The sequence below is a fragment of the Zalophus californianus genome, chromosome 2 (assembly GCF_009762305.2).
Source record: "Zalophus californianus isolate mZalCal1 chromosome 2, mZalCal1.pri.v2, whole genome shotgun sequence".
Taxonomy (NCBI): Eukaryota; Metazoa; Chordata; class Mammalia; order Carnivora; family Otariidae; genus Zalophus; species Zalophus californianus.
In genome coordinates, this window is record NC_045596.1 from 163,781,066 (window position 1) to 163,793,432 (window position 12,367).

The window sequence follows — 12,367 nt, forward strand, 5'->3', positions numbered from 1 at the left end:
CATAAAGCTCCAACATACCTCCTGAATGGCTGTCATGACAACATGTTGAACAGATTCCTCCATCATCATAATGGCTTGGATGTACTCTGAAAACAAGAACAATCTGGAATGTCACTGTTCAAGTTAAAGATACTCAAGGAGTAAAGGCTCACACTTCATGAATTCGGTGTTTTCATTCTTTCCAGGAATTCTTCATATGCATCACAGGTAAAGTAAAGGCCGAAAATCACAGTATTTCTCTTTCTTTAAGATAAACCCCCCTACCACCACCATCACCGTTACTTACAAAGTTGAGGCTACAGCTAAAGGTCAGAGGAATACAATCTCTTAGGAATGTAAAACAATGAAATGGTAAAGCCTAAAGCCAGGACAGAAAGAACTCCTTATTACTATTCCTAAAATTTAAAAATTATCTGTCTTTCACATTATACTTTGTTATAGGTTAAAAAAAACTGTTGTTTGTGCTTTATTCTTGTTTGACATCAAAGCATTGCATCATGTACAATTCCTACCTTAATACTTTCTACTACAGAATAGAAAAATCTTAACCTGAGAGCTGCTTAGGACAAAGAATTAAGATGAAGTTAAGATAGAAAGTGACACCATAATTAAACAAATATTGCATAACCCTGGGCTTTAAAATACATCACTAATAACCTAAAGTACCAACTTCATCAATCTTACTTACCCTCACCACTACCAAAAAAAGAGAAAGATCTCTTAGCTGTCAGTAGGAAAAGATAATTTCTTGTCTTCTAAAAAAGCCCTAGAAGTAGTTTTCCTTATTTGCAAATCCAACAATGAACGGAAAAGTGACATTAAATAAAACAACAGGCCAGCTGGGTTCTAACAAATACGGTAAATATGTTTTAATAAGAAACATTTAAAAGAGTAAAATAATTAGGGAATTTTAGCCTCAACCTGCCTCTCTCCCCATACATCCAAAAAAACGTCTCCACACATACACCAGAAATTTGTCTCAGCATTTCCAAGTATTACATGATGGCATCTTACTATGAAATTGTTAAAGTGATCTTTTGGTAAGAGACTCATGTATTTGGAATGCCAAGCTGTATAATGCTTTGTGTGATGGATAACTCATTAAAAACAAAAACAAAAACAAAACACCCAAGTATTTTGGCAGCACTACTAAGTTATGACTTTTTGGTTGTTAATGCCAAAACTTTTCAATAATCAAAAACATACTTTTAAGCAAGTGTTGTTCTAAGGATACTTGAATCCAATCAAATGTGTGGTGACACATACAAATATACACAACACACTTAAATCACAGGCATTTCTTATCAGAACCACTATTTGGAAAAAAAAGTCCTTTATTCTGAGCTCAATTTTTTGTTCTGTTTTGTTAACAAGAAGCATCCTCTAAGTCTTGGAATACAAAGGAATGCTTTTAGATATTCTGCTCAGAGGTACCAAACACAGAATCCCAAGGCTCTGGAGAAAACAGCACAGCTAGAATGACTAAATGGCCCTCGAAATAAAAGACTGTGAACATGGGAAAGAAAAAGCAGTGGCACTGATAAAGGGGAAGGAAAATTTAATGACAGCCTACTGGAAGTGAAGAAAAGAACAGTGGGAACAGGGAGGTTAGGAAGTTAGTTAGGTGTGAGAGGGGAAGCGTTAGTTAAGAAGCGGTGTTGCCACGTCAAGGCCCTTCCCCGCGAACACCGTAAAATACCACATGATAAAATGATGATGAGAACTATGTTAATGTACAATCTTTGAAAAGCAAAACAAAACAAAAACCCTACAAATCTTTAGTGTCCAAAATACAAGTATATATGACTATTGAGTGCAGATCTATGAGGAAGTGCTGGAGAATGAGGTGTGCTAGGTCAGCGAGATTATCTTGAAAACTTAGCTTTTAGGGCCAGAATTTACAGATTAGTATAAAGAGTATGATGTTTAAACATGGAGACATGGGTTGTTGTCCTTGCCTAGCCTTTTACAAACCAGAAATCCTGGGCAAGTCGTAGAATAGTTTTCCTAATGTGTAAAATGTATTTTTTGTTCTGTTAGTACCTAGTAGAGTACTGGGCAGAAAAGAGACACTCAGTAATTATCATCAGTGTGTCTCTACTAATCTTTGCTTTTTCAATTTTAGCACCATTTATTTCCCCCATTTTGAGAAGTCAGATGGCCAAGATAAATGTATGCTAGGTCAATGTTCTGAGCCATTGCTCCTTACTTCTAATAATTGAATAACTCATCTAAACATAAAGTCTTTTTTATTTGTATAGTGCTTTATGGATTCCAAAGCAAATACACATATACAATTTCATTTACTACTCATGATCACCAGGTTTTGCATCCTCATTCTGTAGACGAGGAAACAGGCTGAGTGCCTAATCCAATGCCCGTCAGGTAGCAAATGGAAGATCCAATTTAGTAAGCCTCATGTTATACATCATAAATGTGCAGTGACAAGTAGTACTGAACTCAAATTCATTTACTTTGATTCTTAGTTCTCAACTATGTTTCTGAAAACAGAGAATGCCCTCTGGATAAATATGATGTTAAAACCTCATTCAAAGTTTTTATCATTTATATACAATTTCAGGGGAGAAACGGAATCTAGGTGTTACAAGAGAAACTTGGTCTGTGTAAGAAGCTGGATATGCATTATGATTGTCTGCTTTTCCATAGGACTATGGATATAGGTAACATCTTTGTGTTCTCCTATTTCTACCCTGTGGTAAATCCAATTAGCCAGCTCTTAACAGCTATATGCTTCCAAGAGTTGATGAATCTCTTAACAGAATAAACACGTAAGAGGTCATTATCTGAATTCAGTGAACTATATTAAATAAATTTTCATACACCTTTTAAAATTAAAGCATCTAGAGATTTAATCTGTCTTCAATCTTATTTATACCAATCTTCTAATCTCTGACAAAAAATGTTTAGATATTTTAGTAATATACAAAACTCACAAATGTAGAAAATTCTCTATTTTAATTCTTGAGTTGAACTAAATAAACTAAAACTTACTATAAGAGCATGCATGCTAAATCTAAAAGGAATAGGGACAAAGAGAAATAAATACATTGTTAGAAAAAACTCTCAGAGCACAGACCAAACACTAGTCATAGCTTCAAGAAAACAATGTTGACCATTATCAAACTTGTCACAAGAACACTATACAACACTTGTATAGACAAGTCAAATAAAAATCTACTTTGCGTCACTGGGGATGAGGCAGAAGGAGTAAGAAAAAAACCTTTGGGCTTAAAAAAAAAAAATCCATCTTCTATGAAGGTCATCTAGTAAAATAGTAAAATACCGTGTCATCATTGTTTAGAATAGTCCCTGTCTACCTTTCTTCTGTTTCATCGCCCTTCATCCCTTCCTCACTATTCTCCAATTATACGTGTGGTTTTTTTTAAATCTCTCAAAGGTAGCCTAAGTCTTCCTGACATTCAGTCCTACTATTCAGGTTACTCTTAATCCATCCTCCTCCACATCTTTGCTTACATAACTTCCCTGGCCCATTACACTTTACCTTCACAGCACTCATCCCTCTCAGCTCACACAGTTGTGTGTGGCATTGCTTCCTGCCCTCCCCTCCACTCACGTAACAGTTCCACAAGGGCAGGTGCCACGTCTGTTCTGTCTGGCATGGTGCTCCTAACCCCAGCATAATGCATGAGTTCAGTAAATTTTGTGAAATAAATCCTTCATACCTGCAATCTAAAGTAGCCAATTCTAAGTTCCCAGAGCCGAAATGATCCAGTTTAACCTTCTCATTATTACTGATATTAACTTAGCTGGACCTTTTCCAATTAAGAGTAAATTTCATCACATTCAGTGCAGTTAAAAATAATCCACTCAGAATTATGTAGTTTTGCTTAAAGGGAAAGAATATTATCACAATCAAATTTTTCTAAATTGCAAAGCTCTTACGCTTGCAAACAAAGTACCAGAAAAATTGTAGAAAATGGCATTGTTTGGGGCACCTGGGGGACTCATTTGGTAGAGCACACAACTCTTGAGCTCTCAGAGTCACGAGTTTGAGTCCCATGTTGGGTGTGGAGCCTACTTAGGGAAAAAAAAAAGAAAATGGCCTTGTTTGAGGGTGGCCTTATGAGGATGTTATTGTTTGTACTGGTGATTTATGTATAATATATATAATATTACTTTCCTTATTTTAAATGCATACACTAACATCACATAAATTACCTTGCTTCTGTTCACAGTTCACAGCACAGCCTAAGATGAGTTGAAGCATCCTTCCAAGCTCTGCTGCATCAGAATGTTCTCCAATAAGATTCACATCAGGAAGGGTAAAGTCATTAATTTGCTGTCCTAAAATCTGAATGGCGACAAAAGGATTAGAATTGCATTTACATTTTATGTCCAAATAAAATATTTGATACAGATTAGTTTGTCAGCACCAGAAATTCATTGCTAAGGACCGAGCTGTTATGTCAGGTTCACTCCCAATTTCTATTTTTACCTCCCATACCTAAATTATAACAACCTCTATCACCACAACTTAGACCCCCAAACTTAATACTGTGATCCCTTCACCACCCCTAGAAAGACAAATTCTCTGAAGTTGAAAGTAGAGCCAGAGAGGTTCTGAACAAGGGGGCACCAGAAAGAAGGGAGGTTAAATATAGGTTCATGCCCCAACAGTAAGATTCCCCCCAAACATGTTCACTCCATTTGACTCCAAAATGCTGATAGCCAAACACCTGTATCAGGAAGGAGAATGGAGGATTCCTTTATGGGGAAATTGGCCCCAAATGAAATGAAATCTATGCAGACAAATGGGCAGGTCCCTGTCTAATAACCATACACTGAAAAAAGAAAATCCTAAAAGCAAAGCAGCAGGATGAATATGGCTCGCGTGTTACAGGTGAACAGGGTAATGTTATCATGTTCGCCTCACAGGGGAACAGGGTAAGGAGGTCATGCAGTGTCTGGTGGCTTATGGTAATAGGTATGAATCTGATTCTCAATACAATAGGAAACCATTAAAGACTGAGAAAAGTGCACAATCAGACTTATATTTTTTAAAAAAATCCTGGCTTTAGAGTGAAGAATAAGAATAGACTGTAGAGGGGCAAGGGTAAAATCAGGGTTCCCAGTCAGAATACTCTAGAAATCTAAACAAGAGCTAATGATGGCTTGGTATAAAGTAGCAATAGAGACAGAAAAAGCTGTATTTTGGAGATATAACTAGTAGGTCTTACGATGATATCGAAAGAAGGAAGGACTATAAGATTATTTATAGGTTTTGGGCTTGAGTAATAGGGTGGACAGCACGATCACTTACTGAGTTGTGAAGATAAATGATGTAAGCATAGATGCAGGTATAAATGCAGGTAAACTTGTGGGGAAAAACAGTAAGAAAATTATATAGGTGGGCGCCTGGGTGGCTTAGTCGTTAAGCGTCTGCCTTCGGCTCAGGTCATGATCCCAGGGTCCTGGGATCGAGCCCCGCATTGGGCTCCCTGCTCGGAGAGGAGCCTGCTTCTCCCTCTCCCACTCCCCTTGCTTGTGTTCCTGCTCTCACTGTCTCTCTGTCAAATAAATAAATAAAATCTTTAAAAAGAAAAAAAAAAAAAGAAAGAAAAGAATATAGGCTTCCAGGCTATGTTGTGTCCATTTGATATCTGTGATCATGAAATTTAAAGTAAAACTAGTTCCACTGCCTAATTTTTTCCCCCCAAGCTATTACTTGACTGTTCTGATGCAGCCTGAGAGGATAAAATGAGTTAATCTAGAGATGGGGGTTTGCCAAGGAATAAAACTAAAGTAAGCAAGGGAGTGGACTATAATAATAACCTGGATTCTAAACCACCTTCACAAGGGGATAAAAAGAGAGTTAATAGACGACAGAAAAGAAAGTATAACATAAATTAATAATCATCTACAAACCATCCATATTATAGTGAAAAAGAGCATTTATCTAGTAACTACCTAATAGTTGTTTGAACCAACATCCTAAAAACTATACGATGGAAGATAAACGATTATTAATTTTGAGGTAAATTTTCCTTTACTTGAAACTACTGTAAAATATCATAAAATTAAATTATCCTATAGTAATACTTCTAAGCAGAGTGAGAAAAAGTCCTTACCTCATGATTATAATCCAGGATTCCCTTTAAAATTTTCTTTAAATTGCTTATCTGTTTAGAGAGATATAAAACAACTGGGTAAAAGGCAAGCACATATCAAAATATAATCCAACATAAAAAATTTCTGGGGACGCCTGGGTGGCTCAGTCAGTTAAGCATCTGCCTTTGGCTCAGGGTCATGATCTCAGGGTCCTAGGATCGAGCCCAGCATCACTGGGCTCCCGGCTCAGCGGGGAGCCTGCTTATCTTCCTCTCTCTCTCCCTCTGCCCACCCCCCTTGTGCTTGCTCACTCCCTCTGAAATAAAATCTTAAAAAAAAATTTCTGAACCAAAAATAAATATAAAAAATAAAATTCAACAGTACATGCGAATTACCATAATCACCAAAAGGACTAAGCCATTGCTTAATTTATGTGATCTCAAGAGATTTACAAAAAAATTGTTTCCAATCATGTTAAATTTTCATGTTTTGATTACACTGACAAAAACTGGGTTACTCTTAAAGTAACCTAAGTATAATGTCTCCAAATTCTCTCCACTGTCAGGAAAGACTGTTGTTTCTTTAGTTGAGCACCAAAGTAAATATTTAGGAGCATAAGGTTAAAAAATTACTATTATATCTTGAAATGCTAGTTAACAGTCAGCATTGCAAGATACTTGGGGTATAAGAAGCATCCTGGGGCGCCTGGGTGCCTCGGTTGGTTGGGCGTCCAACTCTTGATCTTAGCTCAGGTCTCGTTCTGAGTTGTGGGTTCGGGCCCCACCTTGGGCTCCACGCTGGGCATGCAGCCTACTTAAAAAAAAGCATCCAAGAAGCAAGGTCAGGGACCAACATGTTTCCTCTCACTCAGCCATTCCAAAGCAAGAGTTCACTGGCCTATATGTTATCTGAGTGAAATGACAGGTAGAATCACCTATACTATTTAGGCTATTATTTTTTTCCTTTTTCTTTTTTGACTCAATTCATACAGTTAAATTTGTGTTAAGTTAAAATATGTACACAATATGATTCTGTTGACCATCTACCTAGCTGTTCCTACTCAATGTTAGTAGCTGAAGATGTCCTAGGACAGAAGACAGCAGAAGCTGTGACTATCAAGTAAAAGTGGCTTAGTCATAGCAGTGTGATCCAGTGCAATCAGACATATTATTTTTAAGGGAAAATATAAACTGATAACTATTTTAAGATATATATACACATACATATATATTTTGAGAGAGAAAAACAGCATAAGCATTGGGGTATGGGGGGTGGAGGCAGGGGAAAAGGAGAGAAGCAGACTCCCCACTGAGCACAGAGCCCGATGTGGGGCTCAGTCTCATGACCCTGAGATCATGACCTGAGCTGAAACCAACAGTCAGATGCTCAACCGAATGAGCCACCCAGGTGCCCCGAAAACTTAAAGAAAACATCTCATAAAGAAAACTAACATGTTTATACTTCCAGAAAAATTTGGAGACATGGAAAATATATGATACACTTTATTTCTTTTATTCTAGAGTGTTCATTTTAAATGGTAGTTTACTTCCTATTGAAAAGGACTATCTATCAACGGTATCTTAAAATTGAAGAAATATAACAGGATAAAATATGGAGAACAGGAATGCAAATCAGAACCGACATTTCCAGTTCTGAATATTAAGAATATGATAAAGTTCTCCCCCTTCTCTATATTACTGTCTCTGCCACACTCATGACACTGAAGACAGTGTGCATTTTACATGTGTGTTGTGTGCATGGAAGGTGGGGTATATAACTTTCTCTTTGGTCAAGACAGCAAGCAAACACAAATTGATTAGTAGCATTATTTTAAATATCCAGAATTGCTTTACACATGTTAAAACATTAAAAAGTAATCATTTAGGCATGCTTGTGTGGCTTAGTCAGTTGAGTGAATGACTCTTGATTTCAGCTCAGGTCATGAACTCAGGGTTGTGAGATCAAATCCCACATTGGGCTCTGCACTGGGTGTGGAGCCTGCATAGGATTCTTTCTTTCCTTCTGCCCCTCCCTCCCTCGCTCTTTCTCTATTAAAAAAAAAAAAAAAAAAATATATATATATACATACACACACACAGTATATACATATATAATGTATTATATATGTATAAATCAATTAATTGTCTCGTCTTGAAAGATTATTTAGAAATTAAAATAGTAGCTTAAACCAATGTCTATTCACTCTATTAGTAAATAAAAGGAATTAAACAAAAGGAATTTTGGCATACCCAATATTTAAGCAATCAATGACTTTTTCATCAAATATGTGTTTTATGGAAGAAATATAAAGACAAACCAAGCTTAACATACCTCAAGTCCAGGAACTACACATGCTTACTCATTTGCATTTCTGAGTCTCTACCCCTCTGTATCAAAGAGAAATGGTTCTAGAGCTTTCCAAACTGGCAGTTATAATCATAACTGGGTCATAAAAATCAATTTAGTGTAATAAAATTATAGAGATGGAGAACAAATTAGTGGTTTCCAAGGAATAGGGTGAGGAGTGTGTGGTGTGGATGTGGTCATAAAGGCAGCATCGTGGAGTCTTGCAGAGATGGAACAACTCTGTGTCTTCATTGTGGTGAGCATTATAGGAAACTACATTATCACTAGAGCTACATATAACAACACAAAAGGGCATATGTAAAACTGGTGAAAACTGAGTGAACTGGCTGGTACCAATGTCGGTTCCTTAGTTTTGATATTGTATTATAGTTATGCAAGATGTAACCACTGGGGAAACTGGGTGAAAGGTACACAGAACTCTGTACATTTTTTTGGAACCCCCTGTGAATCTAGAATTATTTCAAAACATAAAGTTAAAATAATTTAGTGGGTTGCAACTAATACTTTTTAAAACCAAAACATCAGTGCCCAGAAGAAGGGGAAAAACTTCAACTATGTATGCACATACGTTTAGCTGGATAGGAGGCTGCAATGTAAACACTATTTCTTATTGTGGGTTCTGGCTTTCTCAAAGAAGCTTGAGAAATACTGGAACTTAAGGCTACCAGGAAAAGAAATGAAAATACTTCATTCTTAGTGTTCTGGGCTCAGTTAACAATGACCAATATTTTCTCATTATTAAAAGCAAGACTAGCAACTAACACTACATATGTATGCTATCCTAAGGACATTATATATACTAACTCATTTATTTCTGTGAGGTAGATCCTATTACAATCCTCATTTTACAAATGGGGAATCGAGGTACAGAATGATCAGAAGACTCTCCCAGACAGTGGATGATAGAACTGTGATACGAACACAGGCACTTTGGCTCTAGAGTCCACGCCTGAGGTCACTGTGTTTCACTGACTTACACTATATATGTATCTGTGTGAGCAACTTCAGGTTACCTCCAGTCTTTAATTCTGGATTATTTCACTACAGGCCATCTAGGTTTCTAAAGCTCACTGAACACATCAGATGAAAGTTCAACAAATATTATATACACACAACTAAAAGACTATTTAACAGATAGGGAAATAAAAAAAAAATACCTTTAGCCTCCAATTATCTCCTACTTCGGTTTTGATTCTGTTTAGCCAATTTTCATCAAAATATGCAGGATCTCTGCAAGTAAGAAAAAGCTAGCATATTAATCATGCAGCTATCAAGCCTAAAAAAAAAAAAGAAAACTGAAACCTATCCCATAACATCACTTAACTGCAACATAAACATATATTTATCACATATTCGCCACTAAATAACTCAGTCTGGAGACTGGATGCAATTACAGATTTCTCTAAAATCAACCTGTTATCAGCATATCATAAAACATATATATATTATCAAAAACCAAAAGATGAAAAATGACATACAGTTGATATATTTTTAAAAACAAATTATAGATGAATAAGCTATCCTGGAATTAACATAATTTTTAGATACAGTAATATCTAAAACCAGTCAAAATTGATGAGACAATTTTAAAGAGACAAATGTATCAATTGTATTTTTGTACATTTTGAAAAAATACATTTTTCACTTAATATTTCAATAATCTCTGTCACTTAATACTTTGAAAGTCACCAACAATGCTATTAAAATTTCAATTTCTGGGATGCTGATGGCTCAGTCAGTTAAATGCCTGCCTTCAGCTCAAGTTGTGATCCCAGGGTCCTGGGATGGAGCCCCAAGTCTGGAGCTCCATGGGGAGCCCGTTTCTCCCTCTCATGCTCGCCCCTGCTTGTGCTATCAAATAAATAAATAAAATCTTTAAAATTTTTTCAATTTTTTTTTTAAAGATTTATTTTAGAAAGAGAGAGTGCAAATGCGCAGTGGGTGGAGGTAGAGCAGAAGGAGAGTCTTAAGCAGACTCCAACAGGGGACTTGATTTCACAATCGTGAGATCATGACCTGAGCCAAAACCAAGAGGCAGATGCTTAAGTGACTGAGCCACCCAGGTGACCCAAAATTTCAATTTATTTAAATAATATAGAGTGAAAATAAATAAATAAGTAAATACTATAGACTGAGAACCTATTTTCTCACACGTAATACCAAGCATTAGACAAGTTGGACACTGCTTACAAAATGTTTAAAATCTAAGTTAACACTGGTGTGGACAAATTGAAACACCTATGAATATACCTATACTTATTTTTCTTAGGAAAACCTCCCCAAACTACTATAAATAGAAAGAAAAAAAACTTTTTTTAGCCCAGCATGATCCTCATTTAAAATTTTTTGAAACCAATGCTCTAAGACATTAAATTATTTATTCAAGGGGCTCCTGGCTGGCTCAGTCATTAAGCGTCTGCCTTCGGCTCAGGTCATGGTCCCAGGGTCCTGGGATCGAGCCCCACATTGGGCTACCTGCTCAGCGGGGAGTCTGCTTCTCCCTCTCCCACTCGCCCTGCTTGTGTTCCCTCTCTCACTGTGTCTCTCTGTCAAATAAATAAAATCTTTTAAAAAAAATTATTCAAGACCACAGATTGAACACGTTTGTCCTGCTTTAGCAAGTGCTAAGTCCAGAGATCTTTCCAGAACGCCACAACTATCTTCATTCATCCCAAAAACATAATGCCAATGAGAGAAACGTTAGGAAAAAAAAAATCTACATTTCAACTTAAACTTAGTCAAACTGATAAAATTAGCACTAAATTTTGTTCATATCTTTAAATGAAGTAACATGCTTATAACTTTTAATGTTATTGTTAAAAAAGAAAAATGTATTTAGGTATGAAATTTATGAAAAAAGTTACAACTAAGTCACCTCTAGAAATCTTTATTTAAAAAATTTTTTATTATTTCATAATTATTTTTGGAGCCTGTATCATATAGCTTCTAAAAATAGCTTTATTGAGATATAATTCATACACCATACGACTCATCCATTTAAAGTATACAATGCAATGGATTTTAGTACATTCACAGAGTTGTATGACCATAACCATGATCTAAATCTAGTGTTAGGACATTTCCATCTTCCCCAAAAGAAACCCTTTGTCTATTACCCATCACTGCCCATTTCCCTTTCTCTCTCCAGCCCCTGGGAATTACTCATTGCCTTTCTGTCTCCATGGGTTTGCCTATTCTGGACATTTCATATAAATGAAATCATACGCTTTGTGGTCTTTTGTGTCTGGTTTCTTTTTTTTTTTTTTTTTAAAGATTTTTTATTTATTTGAGAGAGAGAATGAGAGATAGAGAGCACGAGAGGGAAGAGGGTCGGAGGGAGCAGACTCCCTGCTGAGCAGGGATGTGGGACTCGATCCCGGGACTCCAGGATCATGACCTGAGCCGAAGGCAGTCGCTTAACCAACTGAGCCACCCAGGCGCCCTGTGTCTGGTTTCTTTCATTTAGGATGGTTTTAGGATTCATTCATGTTGTAGTATGTATTACCACCTCATTTCTTTTTATGACTCAACAACATTCCATTTATGGGTATAATAAATTTTGGTTATCCATGCATCAGTTGATGTGTATTTGGGTTGTTTCTACTTTTTAGCTATTATGAATAATGATGCTTTGAACATTTGTGCACCAGTTCAGTGTGGACATGTTTCTTGTGGGTATATGCCCAGGAGTGGAACTGGTGGGTCCCATAGTAACTGTGTGTTTAACATTTGAAGCAAGGCCAAACTGTTTTCCAAAGTAGTTACACCACTTTACATTCCCACCAGCAATGTATGTTGGTTCCAATTTCTCCATGCACTTGTTATTTTCTGTCCTTTTACGTACAGTCATCCTAGTGGATGTGAAGTGGTATGTCACTATGGTTTTGGTTTATATTTCCTTGATGACTAA

The 12,367-nt window shown here is 36.5% G+C and overlaps 1 protein-coding gene and 1 long non-coding RNA gene across 9 annotated transcripts in view; one reads left to right on the top strand and one right to left on the bottom strand.

Annotated features, from left to right (window-relative positions):
• The window catches only part of HOOK3 (hook microtubule tethering protein 3), a 104,410-nt gene that overhangs the window by 68,850 nt on the left and 23,193 nt on the right, over window positions 1-12,367 (bottom strand). For all 8 annotated transcript variants that reach the window (XM_027598037.2, XM_027598034.2, XM_027598030.2 and 5 more), the window contains 4 exons: window positions 9,615-9,687; window positions 6,111-6,161; window positions 4,201-4,333; window positions 19-86 (listed from right to left, as the gene is read on the bottom strand). In XM_027598037.2, the coding sequence (XP_027453838.2) occupies window positions 19-86; window positions 4,201-4,333; window positions 6,111-6,161; window positions 9,615-9,687 (325 nt within the window). The remainder of the gene's footprint in view (window positions 1-18; window positions 87-4,200; window positions 4,334-6,110; window positions 6,162-9,614; window positions 9,688-12,367) is intronic.
• Window positions 85-4,346, top strand: LOC113924343. Its single transcript, XR_003520639.1, has 3 exons — window positions 85-207; window positions 2,582-2,681; window positions 4,218-4,346. It is a non-coding gene; the product is annotated as an uncharacterized LOC113924343 (long non-coding RNA).